At 51.7% G+C, this 23,501-nt stretch overlaps 1 protein-coding gene and 1 long non-coding RNA gene across 2 annotated transcripts; one reads left to right on the top strand and one right to left on the bottom strand.

Moving 5' to 3' along the window:
- Positions 1 to 1,564: 1,564 nt before the first annotated feature.
- LOC120391748 lies at positions 1,565 to 7,158 on the bottom strand. The gene is made up of 3 exons (XR_005591468.1): positions 7,039 to 7,158; positions 5,854 to 6,014; positions 1,565 to 3,237 (listed from the first exon to the last, which is right to left on the bottom strand). It is a non-coding gene; the product is annotated as an uncharacterized LOC120391748 (long non-coding RNA).
- RAX2 (retina and anterior neural fold homeobox 2) lies at positions 7,033 to 21,096 on the top strand. Its single transcript, XM_039515788.1, has 3 exons — positions 7,033 to 7,309; positions 14,835 to 15,085; positions 19,642 to 21,096. The coding sequence occupies exons 1-3, from the start codon at positions 7,033 to 7,035 to the stop codon at positions 20,083 to 20,085; spliced, it is 972 nt and encodes a 323-aa protein (XP_039371722.1). The 3' UTR covers positions 20,086 to 21,096.
- The last annotated feature ends 2,405 nt before the right edge of the window (positions 21,097 to 23,501 follow it).

Genomic DNA, 23,501 nt, shown 5'->3' with positions numbered 1-23,501 from the left:
ACACTCCTTCACCAGTTACTCTGCTTTAGTTCTAGTGGAAAAACACATACTAGAAAGGCCTCCCGCTGTCGCAAGGCTCTGGAGAGATGCTAGTGTGTGACAGCCCTGGCTCGGGGAAGTGCTGGGGCAGCGAGTATGAGAACACAGCAAGCTGCTCCTCAGGGCAGGTGGGTGACATGGAGACACCCCCTTCTCCTGCCAGGGAAAAGACGCTAGAGATGGGTGGAGGTAGCATCTGCCCAGTGAACGACAGTCCCACAGCTGTCAGTGGGCACCGAATGGCCACGCATTAGTGAACTGCACAGGTTCTACCACCTGCTCTCTTAGTAAATCACCAACGAGCATCTCTCCTTTGATTAACTCTGGACCCCAGCTCACTCGTGAGCAACACGGTGGGTGGGTTCAAATTTCAAATCAGTTTGGTTGGCTGCATAGATCATACCAGATCCTGGTTGGCTGTTTGCCCCTAGTAAGCAAACCAGTCTGAACTATCTGTAATCTCCTTACACCCCTGTTAGGCAGGGCAGTGCTGTTATCCCCATTTCACAGATGGGGAGCTTGAGGCACAGAGCTCACACAGGGAGCCCGTAGCAGAGTGGGGATTTGAACCCTGGTCATGCAAGGCCCCTAACCGCATCACAGTCCTTCCTCCCTGCCCTGTCTCTGTTCTCTCATTGGATTAGCATGGCTCATAGGGCCAGTTTTCCCAAGCAGAAGATTGTGATTTCGAAAAGCATCCCCGACATGTTGTGGACCGGTATTTCTGGAGGGATGCAGGAGTGGTGTCTGTGACTTGGGGCAGATGGGGTGAGGGGTTTGTGTGTGCATAAGGGGTAGGAACGGGGGAGATATCTGTGCACTGGGGATGTGTGTGTGATTGGGTGTGCACCCAGGGGGTTGGGCATGGGTAGGTGTGAGCATGGGGACAGTATATGTGCACAGGGGGATGGGATGTGTGTGTGTGTTTGCATGGGGGGTGGGGTGGTATGTGTGCATGGTGATGCTCATGTGCTTTGGGCGATGAGTGTGGGGATGGTACATGTGAACTGGGGGATGGGCGTAGGGCTGGAATGTGTGTATTGGAGGGTGGTTTGGGGACAGTTCGTATGCATTGGGGTATGGGGGTGGGGATGGTACAGTGCATTGCAGCGTGGTTTGGGGGATGAGATGTGTGCATCAGGGGATGGGCATGGCACTGTTATGTGTGCACTGGGAGTGGCATGTGTGAGCAGTAGTAAGAGAGTTCTATAAGGCCGCCAGGGACACATGAAAGTTGTAACTTCCCTCCCTCTGTGATGTGCTGGAGCAATATTGCTCTGGCTATGTGCGACCCCTCTCCATTTCTCCCCTCAGCCCCGGGGACCAACCACCCACGTGAATAGCGCTTGGAGCAAAGCCAACTGTGCAGAGGCTAAAACACTGGGGGGGGGCGGAGTGGGTGACATTTCAGCCACCCAGAGAGTGGCTCTGGGCTCCCAGGACCCCATTCCTCCTGACCAGCACCCCAGGATGCAGGGGACCCGCCCTGGGGAGGGAGGGCTCCAGGAGTTTGGGTGCAGGGAGTTGCTGGTATTCTTGTGCTGTCAGTGGGGGATCTTCACCTCCCCCCAGAGCCAGTCATGTTTTGTGGGGCAGGGATATGAAAGAAATAGCCTGTGTGTTCCCACCATCATAGAGGGCAGCTCTCATGAGTGGTATCCTGTAACAAGAGGCAGCTCCTGCCCCCCGAGTTTACCCTCCCCACAGACCTGGGAAGGGCTATTACTCCCATGCTACAGGAGAGGAACTGAGGCCCTGGCGAAATTAGTCATTTTACCCAAGGAGTCCACAAAAAAGGCAGGATATGAACCTACCACTCCTGACTCCAAAGCCTCTAGCTACAGAGCCAGCCAGCCTTTCTCCCTGCAGCTGGGCTGGTAAAGGGTCCTGGCGGCCATGGGAGCCCGGCGCATGGCCTTGTGCCCACCAAGGAGCAGGCGGGCGAGGGGTTGCGCCTTCCCCACAGGGCCGTGCTTGAGGCCTGAGTCAGTGAACTTCCCTCCGCCAAAACTCTGGGCTGCTAAAAAGGCCAAAGCAAATTGTTTCTCTTTCTCCCCGTGCAGCCCCTTCTGCCTTTCTTCTCCTCATTCTGTGTTTCTAATTCTTTTCCTCTTCAGTAATGAGGGGATTACAAGGAAAACTCCAGCAGGACGCCTTTGTACGGGAGACAATCTGAGTGGGGAAGGCAGTTCCCGTCTTTGTCCATCATCAGAGTTCTCCCCCTCCCCTGAACTGGAGGGACATTTAGAGCAATTACTTGTCCAGAAAGTAACTGTCAATCATTCTTAAAGGGGAAGGCCTCCAATTAATGACCTCGCCTTAATCCTTTGGACTCATTTCCAATCTGCAGGGCCCGGTGACATCTGCAAGACTAAATAAAGATTCTCTCGAGCCTTAGTGAGATGGTTCTGTGACAAATAAGGAGACTAGAGGGAACTTTGGCTGCCAAGCTGCAAGATTGGTGAGGTTGAGCCGCTTGTTTGGTTTCCAGGAGGGACCTCCCAAGTTAAATACTCCTGGAAAATCCAAGCGGGGCCCAGCAGGTAATTTTGTTTTCTTCTGTTCAGCAGGGAGAGGTGGGGGAGAGCTGCTGAAAAAGAACTGTGCTCTCTGGAACGAAGCGCAGGTGCTGCGGTGGTCACTGGGGGGGACAGACGTGCTAACGTCATGCATGGGGGGCTGGGGAGGGAGGGGGCTGAGGGGCAAATGGGGTGTAAAATGGGCTCTGGAAATCAGCAGAAAAGTAGCACTAAAAACTTGATGCTTGCGGGTGTGGCCCAGTTCTCCTCTCCCTCCCACCAGAGTAACTCCATCACTGACTTCCACTGGCTCCCTCCTGCTTTATACCTAAGGATCAGAGGGCAGAATCTGGCCCACTCCATTCACCTGCTGCTAGTCACAGGTCATCCAAATAAGAAGCCAGACCCCTGGATATTTTGGCTTCCTTGGCTCTGCTCTTAAGAAATAGATTTGAAAAGCAAATGGGTACAAACAAATATTCTGAGTTTATCAACAAAGCTGGAAACAGCCTGTCAGTCGTCTGTCTTTTCTTTTCTTTGCTTTGCTTTCCTTTTGTTACATTTTTCTTCTTTTTCTTTTACTTTTCCTCTTTTTTTTCTTTCCTTTTGCTTTTCTTTCTTTGCATTTCTGTTAAACTTCAAAGTTTTGGGGGGGAAATCCCCAGAAATCCCAAACAAGCTGCAAAGAGACAATACAACTGTTTTATTCACTGGTTCTCTCTGACCTTTATCTCAGCATGAAAAAAATGCTCCTAACTGTTTCACAGTTTATTTACTTTTTTTAAAATGATGGGTAGCTGCTAACCCCACTCCCATGCAAAATGGTAGAGGAACCAAAGCATGCTCAAGAATAAATCAAAACAGAGGCAAATCCCCAAGAGATTTTGTGTCTTTGCAGTTTCCTTCATTACAGTCTTAAAGCTTAAGCACTTAAAACCAAAAATTGCTGCTGTGATCATGGCATTCATAATGAAATATCAGGATCCACCAAAGACCGAGACGGGAAATCGGAATCAGCTCTTTTAGTTGAATGAATCCAATTAAGGTTCCTTAAAAATTCTAGAAGGGATTCTTGAAACACGCACACCCTGAATTTATTTGGAGATTTCTTTTTCTTTATTGGAACTGATTTGCTAACGGGAATGGGACCAGCAGATGGAATGTTTAGCAGGGGAGATGGTTGCATTATGACTCCAATGGGTGTTCTGCCTGAGCCAATACCACAGGCGCAGTTTGACTTCTCTGTTTGCGGGGGGCAGCTCCAGTCAGGCCAATGGGGCTGTGCGTTGGGGGGGCAAATTCTGCACCTTCCTGAGGCTTGCCATTTCGGGGGTGGTGGCAAAGACTGCAGGATCTGTGCCTTCTGCCATCTCTGGCCATTTACATAACCAATCGAGTTTCTGAGGTTGTGGGGCCTTTTTGTTTCTGCTAGGTAGAGCGATCTTTCTAACAAGGGTGGCGCCAATGGAAATGAAAGGGGGAAAATGTGAGCTAGGGCCTCAGGAGGGCATGGGGGCCAATAAGGAGAGGATGGGGTGGCACAGGGGACTCTCTGCACGTCAAAACGAAAACAGAGGTGGAAATGAAAACGCTGGCTCAATTCTAACAGAAACAGGAGGAAGGGCCGCAGTGATCTGGGATTTAAAAACACAATGAGAAAGGGGTTATTTCAAACAGAGGGTCAGATCCAGGTGGCTCCACAGAGAGATGGGTATAAGGACAGAAAGACAAATAGATAAATTGGATTTTTGTTCTTCCTTTTTAGATATTATTAAATGTTATTGTTTAGTTTATTTCTGATTATTCATCCCCACTCTGATTTACTCCCTTATGTATCCTTCTGTCCTCTTGTTTTGCTTCATTATTTATGTATCTGATTCTGTTATTCTTTTAATGCTTATTTTATTCCTGCTCCCACTCAGTGGGATTATTTATTCTCATTCTTTCCATGGGTTATGTCTCACTGGCTTTCCTCTTTGCTTGTTGTGTGTGCAGCTAAAGCAGAGGTGCTGGGATTGTAGGGGAAACTAGACAGCAATGCACTGCCCGCCCCCTACCCCGTCCCAGCTATACCGTGGGATCCCTGCCCATTGCCCCAGCTTGCGTTGTTGTGGGCTCCTGCATCACAGGCACTTTGGCTCTTTATTAGTTGATTTTTTTACATCCATATTTTTGCTCGTCCTAGAAGACAGGCACGCACTAACCCCAGCCAGGGAGCGGGCGATCCATTCCCGCTCCTATAGCAGCCTGGTCCCTGGAGCCAATGGCTGCAGCTCAGACCCTAGAGGTTCCAGGGTGGAGGCCAGGTGCTGGGGCGTTCCCAACCGAACAGGCCGCCTTGGGCTTGGTGTAAAGGGAACAGGGAAACTGTCACCCAGGCAACCAGCTCTTCCCCCCCACACACACACACTGCACAAACACATACACAACACAGCACATAGACAAGCCCTCCCCTATACACAAACGCCACACGCATACACGCCACACAAATACCGCCCCCCTTGAACACATACACTCACCACCAACTAGTACATGGCCACACAGCCAATGAGCCCTACACACATACACCCAGTCACACCCAGGCCCCTCACAGCCCTCCCCCGCAGGCACCCCCTCCCCAGAGACATGCCACCCCCAAGACACGCACAGCTCCCTTCCCCCTCCCGACACGGACACCCCCCCCTGCCCCCAGACACACATGCACAAACACACAAAGAAGTCTCTGCTATGGACCGATCTAGTGGAAGGGAGACTGAAGCTGAACCCAGACTCCAAGGCCAACTCCCTCCCCCCATCGCTATGTGGGTTCATGGGCACCAGTGGGCCTCACAAGGCACAGAGGTGGAGAGCTTCTGGCCTGGGGGCTGTCTGCTCCCCCCTGGGCCATTCACACCCCGAGACAAGGGGCTAACCCGGAGCCTGTTCTGACAGGGGGTGCTGGAACAATTCATACAGTGGGGTGCTGAGAGCCACTGAACCAAACTGTAAACCCTGTATCTGATGGAAACCGCTTCGAGCCAGGGGGTGTGGCAGCCCCCCCAGCAACCCTAGTTCCAGCACCTAGGGCCGAATTCACTTGTCCAGACCCCAAGCAGGAGGACACAGTGTCTCTAGGCTGCCCAGGGAAAGACCAGGCCCAGTGGAGAGCTGGGAGCAGCCCCTCTCCAAAGCAGAGGTGGAGGTAGGGACAGGGTGTGAACAGGGAGGTGCTCAGAGACACCGCAGGAGGGTGGTAGGTCTGGCTCCTCCAGCCCACGCAGCTGCCTGGTGCCCTGGAGGGAAGGACCCTGGTCACCTGGTCTGGGGAATGTTTCTGTCCTGGGAGCCTGGTGCTGCTGCATCTGAGGGCCAGAGGGGTGGGTGATGGCAGTGGACGGTGGTTCTGACGCAGAATCCAGGGGGCCAGGACGTTCCTCACCCTCCTTCTCTCTCTTCTTTCCTTGCAGATGAAAAGAGCTGCGCAATTGAGAAGAGGGTGAAAGAGAGACAGAGAGACAGAGAGAGAGGACGGTGCCAGGAGGGGGGCTGGCTGCCTGCACTTGTGCCACTCACCCACCCGCCTGGCCCCTCCATCCCCTCACCCCAGCCGCTGACCCCACACCTCACAGACCGGCCTGGCCTCGCCTGTCCATCCCCTCACCCCAGCCGCTGACCCCACACCTCACAGACCGGCCTGGCCTCGCCCGTCCATCCACTCACCCCAGCCGCTGACCCCACACCTCACAGACCGGCCTGGCCTCGCCCGTCCATCCCCTCACCCCAGCCGCTGACCCCACACCTCACAGACCGGCCTGGCCTCACCCGTCCATCCCCTCACCCCAGCCACTGACCCCACACCTTACAGACCCGCCTGGCCTCACCCGTCCATCCCCTCACCCCAGCCGCTGACCCCACACCTTACAGACCCGCCTGGCCTCGCCTGTCCATCCCCTCACCCCAGCCACTGACCCCACACCTCACAGACCGGCCTGGCCTCGCCCGTCCATCCACTCACCCCAGCCGCTGACCCCACACCTTACAGACCCGCCTGGCCTCACCCGTCCATCCCCTCACCCCAGCCGCTGACCCCACACCTCACAGACCGGCCTGGCCTCGCCCGTCCATCCACTCACCCCAGCCGCTGACCCCACACCTTACAGGCCCGCCTGGCCTCGCCCGTCCATCCCCTCACCCCAGCCACTGACCCCACACCTTACAGACCCGCCTGGCCTCGCCCGTCCATCCCCTCACCCCAGCCGCTGACCCCACACCTTACAGACCCGCCTGGCTTCGCCCGTCCATCCCCTCACCCCAGCCACTGACCCCACACCTTACAGACCTGCCTGGCCCGTCCATCCCCTCACCCCAGCCACTGACCCCACACCTTACAGACCCGCCTGGCCCCTCCACCCACTCACCCATCCCCAGACACCCCAGCTCCAGCCTCTCCCCTCCTCCCCAGGACGCTGCCAGCCCCAGGCTCCCGCCGGCCCGAATGCACCTGGCCTTGCAGGAGGGCCCCATGAACGTGCTGGAGGCAGGGGCCCTGCAGCAGCAGGTGTTGCTGAAGGGCTGCGGAAGCGGCGCGGGGGGTGCAGGGCGCGTGCACAGCATCGACGTGATCCTGGGATTTAGCAGGGATCAGGACTCGCTGCTGGGCCCCCTGCAGGTGCCCGGCCTCGCGGCCAGCACAAGCGGCGCGGCCAGCCTGGGGGACGGCAGCAGAGCGGAGCAGCCGCCGGGCTCGCACCCGGAGCAGGCGGCTCTGTACGGTAAATAGTTTGCAAGTCCAATCCAGCCGCGATCGGCCCTTCCCGGGGTTCCCGGAGCCCCGGCCAGAGCCCCCCGGCGGGGCGGGGGCTCCCAGGCACCTGCTCCAGGCGCTCCTGCCTCTAGCACCGCGGCAGCCCCTTCTGGGGCTCCTGGCCAGGGCAGCCCCCGAGCCGCCCCCAGCCGGGAGCTTCCTGCAGCGCCGGGCGCGGCGGCAGGTCCAGGGCAGCGAACCAGCGTCTCGCTTCCCCGGCGCGGTGCTGTGGCGCCAGCCCCTGGCTTGTGCCGTCGGGGCGGGGCGGGGCAGGACAATCCCGCGGGGGTCGCCAGGGGTCTCGGCGGAGTCTGAGCGCGGCGCCCCGTGCGCCTCCCGCCCCGGGTCTAGAACCAACTTTCTGGAGACTTTCTCTCTCTCTGGTTTCCCAACGCGAACGGCCCCGTTCTGCGGCGGCCCGGCCCGGCTCGGCCCGGGGTGGGCCCGCAGCGATGGCAATTGACAGTAATTAACAGCAGCCTCCGAAGCTTGGACCCCCTGGAAATCCCCGCGCTCCCGGGCGCGCTCCGGAGCCCGATCCGGGGAGAGCCGCTGGCTGCCCTCCGAGTCCGCCCCCAGGCGCTGCGGGTCCAAGCCGGCGGGGGGTCTGTTTGCCGGCTTGGGTCGGGTCTGGGTCGCCCGGGGTCCCTCCGCGGAGTTTGGAGAGAGAAGCGGGGCCCGGCTCCGAGCTGCCCCCGGGAGCGGAGCGGGTTTTGACACGCGGGGTGCCCGGGGCAGGAATGGGGCGCAGCAGGGGCGCTGACCGACCCCTCTGACCCAAGGGCTGTGGCCGGGCCCCGGGGGGACCCCCAGGGGCCGTGCGGGCTGCACAGCCCGGCTTGGCGGGGAGCGGGGAGCCCCTTTCAGCGGCGCTGGGGCTCGGGGCTCCCTGAGAGCCGTCGGGCCGGTCGTTGGGGGACCCTGGGGCGCCCGGGCCTGGCGGTGCCAGTTCGGGGCCCCGGCAGCCTCGGAGTCGGGCGCTGGACGCTTTGCAACTTTTCTTCCTTTCTCCCCGGCAGCCCCCGCCGAGGTCTGGGCCCGGGCTCGGCCGCAGAGACGGGGCGGGGGCAGGCGGCCAGCTCCTGGGCGTGCATCGGGGGCGCTGAGCGGCGCCGCTCGCTCCCCGGCTGCGGAAGGACAGGCCGGCCCGGGGCATCCTCCAGACCCGCTGGTCAATGAGTTTCATTGCGGCTGGACAATGAGTGAATAACCAAGAGCCCCCCCCCCGCCCCGCCCCGCCAGAGCTGGGGGCCGGGGCTGCTCTCCGGGCAGAGCCCCCCAGAGAGACGGGCACAAAGTCTAATCTGCCGGGACCAGCGCATGTGGATCCCAGTAGGAACAGCTCAGAGGCGGAAAGGGGCCTTAAAACCAGTGTTCAGGGTATCGGAAAGAAATTCATAAGAACATTGAACTAACTAAAAGATGCCTCTGTATACATGTGAGTGTGTGTACACACCTGTGTCTGTATATGTCTAACTACATATGTGTATCTATGTAAATATGTGTATACTGTACCATGCATAGATGGATCATCTCTCCATCCATCCCCCGACACCCCCTAGCTAGCTACACACAAACATAGGAAGAGAGATCTGTTACTTATGGAATCTTATTTAATTATCAGAGGGGTAGCTGTGTTGGGCTGGATCTGTAAAAAACGACAAAGAGTCCTGTGGCACCTTAGAGACTAGGGGTAGGCAACCTATGGCACACGTGCCGAAGGCGGCATGTGAGCTGATTTTCAGCTGCCTGGGTCTGGGGGGCTCTGCATTTTAATTTAATTTTAAATGAAGCTTCTTAAGCATTTTAAAAAACCTTATTTACTTTATATACAACAATAGTTTAGTTATATGTTATAGACTTATAGAAAGAGAGCTTCTAAAAACATTAAAATGTATTACTGGCACGCGAAACCTTAAATTAGAGTGAATAAATGAAGACTCGGCACAGCACGTCTGAAAGGTTGCCGACCCCTGTTATAGACTAACAGACGTATTGGAGCATAAGCTTTCGTGGGTGAAGAGGTGAGTATTCACCCACGAAAGCTCATGCTCCAATACGTCTGTTAGTCTATAAGGTGCCACAGGACTCTTTGTCACTTTTTATGTAATTAATTACTTAATTTAATTTCCTTTTTAATTTCTTCAAACACACACACATGACTATATTATAGAGGTGTCTATAGGTGTGTACATATGTAATGTACACACACATCTATACAGTGGGATCTTTCATTTAGTTATTTATTTAGATTTAGTTACTTAATGTAATTTCCTTTTTGATTTCTTTAGACTCACACATACGTGTGTATTTGTGAGTGAGCGTGTGTATGTGAGGCACCCCACACACTCCAGTACATCATTATCCCAGCGAGATCCGATCACATTTCCCTTTGAAGAAATATCCTGGGATTATGTATTTTCGTTTTATTTAAATGTTTGTATTAGATCCCTGCCGATGGAAAGGGGCTGGTAATCCCCATCAAATGCTGCAGAAAGATTTCAGATACACTGGATAAAAAGCTTAAAGACAAAATGTTCCTAGGTTTGAAAATGCTTATAAACACTCAGGGGAAAACGGTCATTAGCCAGAAACAGGAGGTGGGGGCAGAGAGGTAAAGAAACCATGTACTTTTGGGGGAAACTTATTTTTACAGCCATGTTGATGGGCCTGTTATTCCCTCTGCTGTTTTCTCTCTGTTTCTTTTGTAGTTAAAGGGGGTACCCTTCCTTCAGACCTGCCAAATCACGGCGCTGGGGTGCGGGGAGCTAGAGGAGTCTCTAGTTTTTCTACCACTGGTTTCTGCAGTTATGTGCACTTTTATGTCACAGAATTTCAAGTGCCATATTATCTCCAGCAAGTAAAGATTGTCCAGATCTACATTCATATTTTAAAAGAGAAACACTAAAAAGATGGAGAACTTAAAAAAAATTGAGCAGGTTAAATCTCAGTTTATATTTGTGATTTTTTTCAGACTCTGTATAGTGGATTTTTCTTTTAAAAAATCTTTAGCCTATTTTTATTGCATCTCTGAAATGTGGATTTTACTGGTCAGACAACTGCGTGTCTTTTTTTAAGATCGCTTCAGAGATTAGCTATGGGAATTTCATTATTTTCTTAAGTATCAGAAGGGTAGCCGTGTTAGTGTGTATCCACAAAAACAACAGGGAGTCCGGTGGGACCTTCAAGACTAACAGAGTTATTTGGGCATACGTTTTTGTGGGTAAAACAAAGGTGCCACCGGACTCCTCATTATTTTCTTAGGTGATCTGTATTGAATGGACAAATATATTGTCACAAGACATTACAAGAGAATTTTTACTTTGCTAAGTCAGGTAATAAAAGAAAGAAAAAAGAAAACTATTTAAATGGAAAGAATTAAAAATCCCAGGCTGATTGTGATTTACCACCATATTAAATTAAGGTTTGAATTAATTCACATGGCAGGTGGTTTATTAATTTGAGCTTTCATATGAAACTTATTTTTAAATTTTGTTTTTCATATAATTTTTCTCCATTCTTGACAGGACACTAAATTGTGGAAGCTTATTTTTAATACACATATAATCAATCGCTTTCACAAAGAATTTAATATCAGAGGGGCAGCCGTGTTAGTCTGGATCTGTAAAAGCAGCAAAGAATCCTGTGGCACCTTATAGACTAACAGACGTTTTGCAGCATGAGCTTTCGTGGGTGAATACCCACTTCGTCGTATGACTTGCATCCGACGAAGTGGGTATTCACCCACGAAAGCTCATGCTGCAAAACGTCTGTTAGTCTATAAGGTGCCACAAGATTCTTTGCTGCTTTTAAAGAATTTAATAATCATCCATGTAAAATAGATAGATAGAATCTATCTATCTATCTATCTGCATTATATATATAATCTTCAGAACCTGGGGAAAAATCCATGTAGTTCCATTGAAGTCCATCTGATTTACCCCAGATGAGGGTATACTTTACTCATGAACTGGACAGTGCGTTCCCAAACCCTGCCTGTGTTATGAAAATCTGCACTCCATCGATGTAATTCCACTGCTGTAATTCCAGCCCAGTGGAATTACACCACCATAGTTTATTCTGATGACAGACCAAAATAGTTATACTGGTGCAAATTTCCTTCACATAGGCAGGGTCATAGACAGTGAAACAAAATGCCTTTGGTATTGGTGATTAATCACAGACACACACTGAAGCTCCCTTACTCCATACTAGATTGAGCTAGATCCTGCAGTCTTTGCATAGCCAAAGCTCCCACTGCAGTCAGGCAGGGATCAGATATAGTCAGCAGCCTGGCTTTTTGTCTCACTGATGTTTAAACAAAGAGTAAGTGTGCAAATCTACCTATGGGTGTATTCTCATTGGGGTCACTGCACTGTATCCATTAGGTTCTGACTCTATATGCACAGAGGCACCACAGCAGATCCTCAATCAGCTTCACTGGAGTCATGCTGATTTACACCAGCTGATGATCTGGCTCACTGGCTCTGTTTAATGCTGATGCGGGTTGGGCTTTGAAGTCAGAGGGAGCAGACCATCATTCAATATGGAATGGAGCGTATGCTCCTAACATTTGCACGGGACAACAAGTGGGGAGGGTTGCAAGCACTTTGGAGGACAGGATTAGAATTCAGAATGACTTGTCAAATTGGTCTGAAATCAACAAGCTGAAATTCAGTGAAGATTAGTGCAAAGTACCGCACCCAAGAGGGAAAAAAATCAAATGCACAGCTACAAACTGGGGAAGAACTGGCTAGGCATCGTACTGCTGAAAGGTATCTGGGGGTTAGAGTGGATCCCAAATTGAATACGAGTCAGCAATGTGATGCAACTGCGAGAAAGGCTAATATCATTCTGGGGTGTATGAACAGGGAAGACACCGGAGGTAATTGTCCTGCTCTACTCTGCGCTCAGACTACTGGGCAGCACTTTAAGAAAGATGGAACAAATTGCAGAGTCCAGAGGAGAGCAACAAACATGATAAAAGGTTTAACAAACCTGAGCTATGAGAAGAAGTTAAAAAACTGGACATGTTTAGTCTTGAGAAACGAAGACTGGGCAGGGGGGAGTTTCTTATCGAGGGGGCGGGGGGCACGTGTTCTCCAGGGCCACTGAAGGGAGGACAAGACGTAATGGGCCTAGACTGTAGCAAGGGAGACTAGGGTTAGATGTTAGGAAAAGCTTTCTAACTCGGAGGCTAGTGAAGCTGTGGAAGAGGCTTCCCAGGGGGGCTGTGGAGTCCCCGTCACTGGAGGGTTTTAAGAACAGGCTGGACAGACACCTGTCAGGGAGGGTCTAGGTTTAATTGATCCTGTCTCAGCACAGGGGGCGGGACTGGACGACCCTTCCAGCCCTGCATTTCTGTGAGACAGTGAGACAGGCTCTTTCCTCTAGATCACCCAGGGTCTGAATCAGACCTCATTAAAGTCAGTATTTCTCCTCCAGTTTAATGGAACTGGCTCAGGCAGCCTTGTCCAGCCATCCTCTCTCAGCTGGGGAGCGCTGCTCTTTGAAAGGACCACATGCCATGGGGATGTCTTCATGGCTCTAGTTTGAACATGTCCAGGTTCTCTTGCGAGGGGCTTTGGTGCCCAGTTGCTGTGATGCTGCAGTGCTGCCGGGAGGGTGCCTTGTCCCCTTGTGCACACGCAAACCCAAATCCAAATCCTGTCGAAGCTAATGGCAAAACTCCCCTTGACTACAAGGGAATTCGGATTTTGTGGGTAAGAAGTATCTGGCACCTCCTGGGAAGCTCCCGGAGCAGAGGTCACATGCTCTCTCTTGTCCTCTTCCTGCATGTGAATCATGTTACTTAGCTGCTTTTGTTGGACAATCTCAAAGTGCTTCACTATGGGGGAGTTTATTTTACAGATGGAGGAAACTGAGGCACTGAGAAGGGAAGAGAGGTGACCAAGGGCACATGGCCAATCAGTAGCAGAGCCAGGACTAGAAGCTAAGGTGCTCCAAGCCAAGCCCCTTGCTCTCCCCACTAGACAATGCTGCAAGTCCTGCAGCCTGCCCCTGTGGTTTGGGTAACATCACAATGCGCGGCTGTGGGACCCACTCGGATGTCAGAAGGGGAGCATTGGGACTTTGTATAGGGAATAAGCAGCAGGAGCAGGTCAACTCTTAAGGGAATTGACAGCCTGTTTCCTTGGAGGAGTATCCATCTATCTGTCTGTCCAGGGGCCAGCTTCACAGTGCAGTCCGGTTGCTTTGACCACTCTGGTGACACAAAGCGTCTGAAACGCCAGGTTCACTGGCCAGGTTTATGGCTGCTCTGTGGGGCTGGGGTGGCGCAAAGCAGCCAGGAGGTATTGGTTTATCTGGCCTTCATTGCTGATGCCCCTCTCCTAGTGCTGTTTCAGTGCCAGGGGTCCCTTGTGCGTGAGGGTTGGAGACGCTTTGGAAAGTCAGAGCTGCTTCGAACCTGAACATTTCCCGTGAGATCTTGGCAGCGTCTCTGGGGAGTGGAAGGGAATAGCCAGGAAAGGATGAATAAGGGTGAAGTGCTCAGAGAGCTGGACCATGTTGTGCCATGAATCTCCACTGGGCTCACAAATGAAGCAGGAGGGATCTGGGAAGGTATCCAAGGAACAGGCAACAGTGGCCTGGCGTGTGCTGACGAGTCTGTAGGAAGGGCTGTGTCCAGTACTGAGGAGGAATCCTGCCTTTTAGTGCACTGTGGCACTGTTTGCAGGGGCAGGAGGGTTAGCCCCTCTGTCCAGGTGGGTAATTGCTTCACTTCCCCCAGGCAGTTTCATTTAGGGCCTGTCTGCATGCAGGTCTTGTACCGATGCAGTAATACCAGCACAAAGCTTACTCTCAGAGCTGCAGTTCCTAACCAGTATACAGAAGAACCGCAGAGTTCCGAACACCTCGGGAATGGAGGATGTTCGTAACTCTGAAAAGTTCAGAACTCTGACCAAAACGTTATGGTTGTTTTTAAATGTTTACAACTGAATGTTGACTTAATACAGCTTTGAAACTTTACTATGCAGAAGAAAAATGCTGCTTTCCCTTTATTTTGTGAGTAGTTTACATTTAACACACTGTATTTGCTTTTTTTTTTTGGTGTCTCTGCTGCTGCCTGATTGCATAATTGCGCTTCTAAATGAGGTGTGTGGTTGACTGGTCTGTTTGTAACTCTGGTGTTCGTAACTCTGAGGCTCTAGTGTATTTAAATCAGTACAAACACTCTGTGCAGGTTGATTCTTTCTCACTTACTGGCCTGAAACTGTTGTTCAGTGCCCCTATGCACTTTAAACAGCTGTCACCTTCCACCCCAGAAGTGGCTGCCTTTCACTGGCAGGTAAATTGATCCCTAGGTTTAGTTTTCAGCTTAACAGTTGCTACTTAATAGTCATTCTTAAGTTGCTCCTGCTGCAGCTGTAGTGTGACAGAGGGACCTATCTGGGTCTCTCTGGTGAGCGGCGAGGCTGGTGTTCCCTGCCCAGCTCCAATCTAACCCCCAACTAATGTCCCCTCTGCAGAAGCCAACATGTTCCTAAATAAATGTGAGGGAGAGCTGAGTGAGCTGCGGAAGAGCGTGGACAGCGAGGGCACCACGCCGGAGAACACAGAGGAGGAGCAGCCCAAGAAGAAACATCGCAGGAACCGCACAACCTTCACCACCTACCAGCTGCACGAGCTGGAGAGGGCCTTTGAGAAGTCCCACTACCCAGACGTCTACAGCCGGGAGGAGCTGGCCATGAAAGTCAATCTGCCGGAAGTCAGAGTGCAGGTGAGGGAGGGCCAGACGAGCCTGTTACTCCTGGGCACCAGGTTAACCAGTGGTGTATGCAGGAGCCTTTCACCGCTAGGTCACTGGTTAAGTCCAGCTCAGTTAAATGTGGAACATGAGTCAACAATGTGATGCAGCTGCAAGAAAGGCTAATATCAGTCTGGGGTGTATTAACAGGAGTGTGATGTGTAAGACACAGGAAATAACTGTCTCACTTGACTCAGCACTGGTAAGGCCTCAGCAGAAGTATGGTGTCCAGTTCTGGGTGCCTCACGTTAGGAGAGACGTGGACAAATTGAAGAGAATCCAGAGGAGAGCTACAAAAATGAGAAAAGGTTTAGAAAACCTGGCCTGTGAGGGAAGTTAAAAACCTGGGCACGTTTAGACTTGAGAACAGAAGATTGAGGGGGGACCTGATAGTCTTCAAATACGTTAAGGGCTGTTAGAGAGAGGGAGGGGATCATTTGTTTGCCGTGTTCACTGAAGGTAGGACAAGAAGTAATGGGCCTAATCTGAAGCAAGGGAGATTTAGGTTAGATATTAGGAGAAACCCTCTAACCCTGAGGCTCACGAAGGTCTGGAACAGGCTTCCCAGGGAGGCTGTGGAATCCCCATCATCGGAGGGTTTTAAGAACAAGTTGGACAAACCCCTGTCTGGGATGGTCTAGGCAGGGGTGGCCGAACCATGGCAGAGCTCCCCACGTTCCCCCCCATTCTCCACTTACCAGACGTGTGGGGCGAGCTCAGGACCTCTGCCTTGCAGCGAGGTAGTTGGATAGTTGGATAATAGTCTTATTATTAAAAACGGGGGAAAGGATTGCATGAAAAAAATTGAAATTTCCACCCTGTGTCCATTGCGTGGGGCTCCAGTTTCATGTGAAATTCGTCACAATACTTTTAGTCAATTTTTTTCACAGGAATGTTATCAATATTTTTAGTTTATTGAAAGCCATGTTTTCTTACTGAAAATTAGATTCTTGGTAATGAAACAGGTCGATAACGACTTTGAAAATGATTTGGATACAAACTGCCATTAAAACTTTTCATGGAAAATTTCATGAAAATGAGAACATCTCAGTCAGGCCGGCAATTTTCTTGTTAAAAGTTTAATTTTATTTTTAAAAGTCCATTTTCAACAACAACAACAAAACTTGTATGCAAAAAAATTTCAACCAGTTCTGAAAATGATGCCTTCATGTTAAATGTCTCACAAAGCTTTTTTGCAGACTTAACAAACCACAGATACTAGAATGACTCTGGCCACCACCACTGAAATGCAGCCAGCTCTGGGGTGAAACACAGAAGCAGCTATTTTGTATCACACAGCAATGCCACAGGGGAGCTTAGGACAGAAAGTGAAGAAGTGTATTAAATCCCATTGAAACTGCATTTTAGGAAGCAGGCTGGAATTTAGGCCAGGCACAGGAGAAACCCCTTTGCAGGAGAAACCCCAAGGGGTCTTGCAGGACCACATGTGGTCAGGAGTCAGGACTATAGTTTCCAGGACCTGGCTCATCTGTTTGAATGGGCTCTGAGCTGGGCCACTATCCCACATTAAATTGAGCCAGGGTTCATTGCCTTGCTCGCTGTCTCTAGCAGAGCAGCATGTGTGGGAGGGGGAGAAGAGGCGAGACCTGGTGCACAGGCCCCTGGGGCTTGACTCTCAGAGTGGCACTGGGCCTTGCGCCAGGCCTGAGGGTGGCTACACGCATGGCCCCTGTTGGCTACAGCACTACAAAGCCACCAGTAGCTGGGAGGAGGAATTAGTGTGCAGGGAGAGGGGGATGTCCAGGGGATCCATAGCCATCTGGAACTTCACAGCAGATCCCGCTGCTCCATAAGCTCAGGCCTCTAACACCTGAGCTAAAGGAGGATCTCCACGAGCTCTTAGCAGTACAGACCCTATGACCCACAGCTGAGCAGTTCCTGTTCTTTCTAATAAGGGGTAGTGGTGCGCATGCACGCACATATACACACACCAGCCAGGTCTTTACAGTATCCCTGGGGCCCGCCCCCAGACCAAGTCCATATAAATGAAACAGAAGGGCAGCATTTTGTTTTCATCAGTAGATCTTTGTCATAATCTATGTGGAAACAAGTGATTGTCTAGTAAAACACAGGGCAGAACAGGAGTTTCAGTCAATGTTTGTTCATTCCCCACAAACTCCAGCAATGGGTAGGGCGGGAATGAGGGGATCGACTAGCTCCTTGTTAATTTGGAGACCACCCTGAGTAATTAAACAAGAACATCAATTAGAAGGTAATTAACTGCATGCTATACATGGTTAGCTGTATATTTCATGGCACCTTCTAAAGGATTAACAGACATATTAATAAGCATGTTCATCCAATTAAGTTTAAACCCAGCACCAGTGGCCTCCATGCTGGGGGATAAGATATTTTGGTATTTGATACTGATACAATTGGCGGGATTTCTAATTAAAACGCACAGACAAATTCTGTTGATTCGCTCAAAAGGCCAGGCAGCCCACTGCCGACCTGTGAGTGGTGTAAATTACCAGGACCTGTTTTTTAAAAAGACACGGGTGGCGCATTTTTGGTGTATGCGGTTCATTGATTTTGATAACTGATGTTCATATTTCATTAGATAGGACGAGACTTCATAGTATGGGAGCACCAACACTACAGCGTCATGTAAGACAGTATAATAGCATGTACATACATAATACATACATGTAAGACAGTATAATACATATACATACATAATACATACATGTAAGACAGTATAATAGCTTGTACACAGCATCTTTTCATCCAGTGATTTCACTGGTGGCTGAGTCCTGGGGGCCCAGTTGCCACGCAGGTGTAGGCTGGGTAGCTAGAGATTGTGGGGGCTGATTCGCAGCTGGTGAGGGTCATATGAACATAAGAACGGCCACACTGGGTCAGACCAAAGGTCCAGCTAGCCCAGGATCCTGTCTTCCGGCAGTGGCCAATGCCAGGTGCCCCAGAGGGAGTGAACAGAACAGGGAATCATCAATTACCATTTAAACTAGTTGAAGATCTGCCCCTGGAATGGTCACTGATTAGAAACAGGAAGTGGAGCAGGCCAGTCCAAGCTGATTGAAATGCAAACTGGAAACATTTCTGGCAGCCCCTTGGTTTTGATAAACCCGAAGTGTTACTAGCAGCACGGGGAAGGGCATTTAAAACACAGTGATCTCGGCTGTAACTGAACTGAAAGCACTAGGAATGAGTTAGGCCCAGGAGTTTTAACTAGGGTTGTTGCCAACTTAACAATATTTAAAAACTGGACACTCCATCAGGAGTGCAGGCACCTCCCCTGCCCTTCCTCTACCCCCTCACCCTCGCCCCTGCCCCTGCCCCACTTCTTCGGTCAGCAGTGCCCAGCCTTTCACGGGGGAAAGACAGATGGGATGGTGGGGAGGGTCAATGAAAGGCAATAGCGGGGAGGGAGTTCCTAAGGGGTGACTTGATCCTGGTCTATAAGTACCTACATGGGGAGAAGATCTCTAATAATAGGGGACTTGTTAATCTATCAGACAAAGGCAAACCACGATCCAGTGCCTGGAAGTTGAAGTGAGACAAACTCAGGCTAGAAAGAAGGTGCTAATTTTTAACAGGGAGCACCCGACCTAGGGATGTGGTGGAATTTCCATCACTTGGAGTCTTTAAATCAAGACTGGGCACCTCTTTCTTAAAGATCTGCTCTGGCTCAACAACAAGATACTGGCTTGACGCAGGAATCACTGGGTGAGTTTGTCTGACCTGTGACATGCAGGAGGTCAGACTAGATGTTCACAATGATTCCTTCTGGCCTTCAAATCAATGACTCTGTGATTTAAACTAGAGGAGTTACCCTGAGACACCTCCCCTCCCGCCAAGGAAGAATAACTGGCTCTGAGCAGTAGCTTTGGGAAAAAGACTCTTTTCCTGACTGTCCAAATGGCCCTTTCACTGACTACCTCTATTTTTCCTCTCTAGTTCACATCACTCCACAGCGTGCTTTTTCCTTCTCTCTGCTACTTATCATTTAACTCCACAAAGTGCTTTGGGGGCAAGTTTGCAGGGAAGTTGCTGTACTGGACTGTGTGGCATTGTATTAAATCATCCGAGAGCGACTTCCCAAACAAGGGGCCAGATTCTCACTCAGGAGTTAAAAAATCAACACGCGTTTGGCCTGCCTAAAGACGTCAGGATTTTATACCCAGCAAATGTAACATAGTCACGGAAACATCACTCAGAATCGTCAGGTTCTGGTGCTGCTTGGGTATTAAGTATGCGAAAGAACTGGCTAGTGTGTATGTGTTAGCTCTGCCATCTGCTGGTGGAATCAGAACTGCTCAGCCGGGTGGCATAGGCCCTATACTGCAGGATTCTCCTTTAGCTCAGGTGGTAGAAAGGCTGATTTGGGGGCAGGAGACTCTGAGTTCTCTCCTCACTGCAGCCACAGAGTCCAGGTGGCTGTTGTAGGCAGGCGTCCGACAGTCCTAGGCTGCAGTGTGGGATGTTGATGGCATCTGGTGGGCTAGGCCTGGGTGCAGTTAGTCACGCTCCAGCCTCTCCTCTTGCAGGTGTGGTTTCAGAACAGACGCGCCAAGTGGAGGCGGCAAGAGAAAATGGAAGCCAGTTCGATGAAGCTCCATGACACCCCCATGTTGTCCTTCAACAGGCCCCCCATGACCGCCAATGTCGGGCCCATGAGCAACTCCTTGCCTCTGGACCCTTGGCTGACTTCCCCCATCTCCAACGCTACCACAGTCCACAGCATCCCAGGTTTCATGGGGCCCACCCAAGCCCTGCAGCCTGCCTACGCCGGCCACTCCTTCCTCAACACTGCGCCTCCCATGGCTCAGCCCATGCAGCCCATGGCACCCACGCCGTACCAGTGCGCCACCCCCTTTGTGGACAAGTACCCTCTGGAAGACGTCGACCAGAGGAGCTCCAGCATCGCGTCCCTACGGATGAAAGCCAAGGAGCATATTCAGACCATTGATAAAACCTGGCAGCCTATTTGATTAATGATGCCCCTTCCCTACCCTCCTGCAATTTTCCAATCTCCTGCTCCCATCAGGCTGGCTACTCTGCATCCTGGGTTGCTCAGAACAGATGTTGGATGTTGGTGTTTCCCTAGGGAGACTGCCAGGCCTCCCCATGCAGAACCCTGTCTGGCTGCTACCAAACTTCCCAAGCCAGAGCTCAGCGCAGCGAGGCAGGGCAGGAATCCTCCCCCCACACCTAGGTGTTAGAAAGGTCTCAGGGTTGAACTGATTGGCATCATGAGCAAGGAAGCAGAAGTGGACACTAGTGAATGGGTGACGTGGCCGAGACCTTGCGTAAAGGAGACGAGTTTCCAAGAGCAACTACTGAGACCGTCAGAGCCAGCCCAGCTCCGCAGAACCAAAGGGACAGTTCAATGTGTGGTTTGTGTTTCCTTTGTTTTGTTTTCAACCACAGAGAGCCAGATCCGCAGCTGGTGGCAATCACTGGTGTTACGGCAATTTGCACCAAGTGAGGGACTGGCCCTGGTTCATCTTTCCCTAGGCAAGGCACCCTTCCAGAATATCCCTGCAGGGTCGGCACATGGCAGAGGTGAGAGCAGGCAGGGGCAGCTCTCTGGCCTGTCAGACACGTCAGACTAGGTGATCGCCATGGTCCCGCCTTAGCATCTATGAGACTCCGCGCCTCCAGAGCCCTGTCTCTCACTCCTGGGAGTGGGGCGAACACCCACCCCGAACCTGTGGCTGGCACAACCAATTGGCCAGGTCCCTGCACTTACACCTGGACTCTCGCATAAACCTCTTGTCCGTTCAAGCCCACTGTCCTCCAGCAGCCTGTAGCGACCTTCCCTGGACTTGAGGAATCATCTCGGGGTTCTCTTCCTTCAGCCCTTTGTCTTTATTGTTATTCATTTTTTATGCTGCAGATTTTAAAAAAAACAAATGAAATGATCTAGTTTCCTAGAGAACATTTTTGTTGGGTATTTTTTTAGCTATGTCAGAGAGTGTTGCTGATTCTGCTGGTAAATGCAACTATATACATTTATGGTTGTATTCAGAGTAAACACTTACTAAAACTCAACCCCATTCTGAAATACGGGACCAGTTAGTTGACTCTTGATGTCAGTAATATCAGAATAATACACCACCAATGTAACTAGTGTATTTCATCCCAAAAGGTCTCTAGTGTTCCTTACAAACTGTGTTGTATGTAGGACTCGCTTAATCCACAAATGAAGTGCAGCTACTTCTGGTGTGGACCATGGTCTGACAGCAGCATTCCAGCAAGGGAGAAGGGTGGAGGGGAGGGGGTTAGGAGCTGGAGTTTGACCAACGCCATTATTTGTCTAAGAAATGCCAGAGGGTTTCACATGGGAACTCCGTTTTCTGACAGTTAGTTCCATGTCTGTGCTTTGAATCATAGAAATGATGAGACAGAAAAGTCCATTTGGGTCTTGTCTGTTTTTTCCTGCAGGAAATTTTGCAGTTGTCTTGCCCATTCGTAGAAGTCCCAAGTGTTGAAGCTCCAGTCCACACCCTTGGGAGACAATCCTGCAGTCTCCAGCAGGCCACTTTCCCTGACATTCAGCTTGATTCTGAGGGAGGACGGCCTGTTTTTCTGGTTGCTTTTGCTTTCCTTAGCTGCAGTCCCATTGCATCATGCAAAAGTGCTCCCAGGCCCTCTGCTTCATGCTCCTTCCAAACAGCACGGCCGAAAGAATGCTGCCAGGCTGTTTTCGGGAGGTGATCCTGGGTACTAAGTATGTATCTTATGGCAGTCCGTAGAGGCCGCAGCTGAGATCCTGGCTCCATTGTGCTAGGCGCTGGACTGACACAGAACAAAGAAATGGTCCTTGCCCTTATCCAAATAGAATCTGGACTTCACGTCTGCTCTGCAGCTGGGAGCGAGTCTCCCCACCCGCCCGGGTAGACAGCCTGGCGCCAGCAGCTAGCGCACCGTACAGAGACTCCAGCTAGCCACCTGAGCTCTGACTCAGGGCGTTGGGTGAGCTGCCGCCCCCACGCTGCTCTCTTGAGCACGCTACCTTGGGCCCGGCTAGTGCACGTCTGTCTACCCGGGCTGGGAATCTCACTCCCCACTGCAATCTAACCGTGCTCTTTGTGTCCCCCAGCCTGCATGCAACTGGCAAGCCCAGCCTGGTGGCTGTGGGACCCTATGGCACCCCAGGGAAGAGTGGAGGGGCTGCAGCTTGCGCTGTTTGCACATGCCGGGGGAGGAGCTCCAGGGCCAGTATGCAGCATCCTACATGCCAGCTGCCTGCTGGGGACTGGGCTTGCCACCCCAGTGCTCTGGCTGCCATCCTGCTGTGCTCAGCCATGGGGAAAGGAGCGGGAGGGCAGGGGGCTGGGCAGCCCCACGCTGCAAAACTCAAGGCCATTTACACTCTCGGGAGCTAGGGAGAAGGACGGCGAGGGGCGCAAACAACCCAGGAGCCCTGGCAGGGATGTGGAGCAGGGTTGGGATGGGACGGGACCGAGGAGGAGTTGCATCCCTGTGTGCTGTCTCTCGGAGTCTCTGCTCCTCATGGATTTTCCCTCCCTCTGTCTCTCTGTCTGATCTCTTCCTCATTCACTTCTTCACAGTTTCCCCTCACTCTTTTCCTCATGCTCTTTCATCTCCTCCTCTCGGCTCCACGTTCGTTTGTTCGTTCGTTCATGCACCCCTTTGCCTTCTCCTCGTCTATTGTACGTCAGGTCTAATTCCATAGTTCATGCATGGGTGACCTGACACAAGTTCCCAGTGCAAGTCTCTCCCAGGCTCTGGGCCGGGAGCTGGTATTGTTGAGTTTTTAACAGTCGCTGTCAGTCCCTTGTGCTTGTCAAGGGGAATCTGCTCGCCAGTCACTCTGGGGCAGCGCAGGGGGGCTCAGCCCGGGGCCCTGCCTCTCCTAATTGCTCTCAAGCAGTGACTACAAGGCCACATGTTGGGTACACAAAGCTGCAGTAATTACGCTCTCCACAATGTGTGAATTTCAAAGGGACCCAGATGGAGCTGCAGAGAAAACCAGCCAGCCTGCCCCGAGCTCAGGACATGGGAGCAGGGAGGAGGCTATTGCAGGAGGCTGGGTGATGGGATTGGCCAGCCCAGAGTTTACAGCTCATTTGGGATTTCCAGGACCTGTAGGCCCTGCCACATGGCAGGTGAGCAGGGAGCAGACTGATAAGCAAGATGGCAACAGCAGAGCAGATGGTGTGTGTGTGGGGGGGTGCGAGCGCGCCTCTGGCTGGGGGAATAGCATTTAATGCAACCAGGCCAAGGGAGTCTGTATTCTCCACCCAGCCACCCCACATCTCCCCTGACACAGACCCCTGCTATTCCCGGACACCCCCGTTGCTGGGAGTAAGGCCAGCAACAGCTTGTCAAAGGGAGTTGCCTTGGCCCTACTGCCCCAGGCGGACGGAGTCACGGTGCC

Source organism: Mauremys reevesii, linkage group 26 (genome assembly GCF_016161935.1).
Source record: "Mauremys reevesii isolate NIE-2019 linkage group 26, ASM1616193v1, whole genome shotgun sequence".
In the NCBI taxonomy this organism is placed as follows: domain Eukaryota; kingdom Metazoa; phylum Chordata; order Testudines; family Geoemydidae; genus Mauremys; species Mauremys reevesii.
The sequence above is the reverse complement of the archived record's forward strand: the minus strand, read 5'-3'. Positions and strand labels throughout refer to the sequence as shown.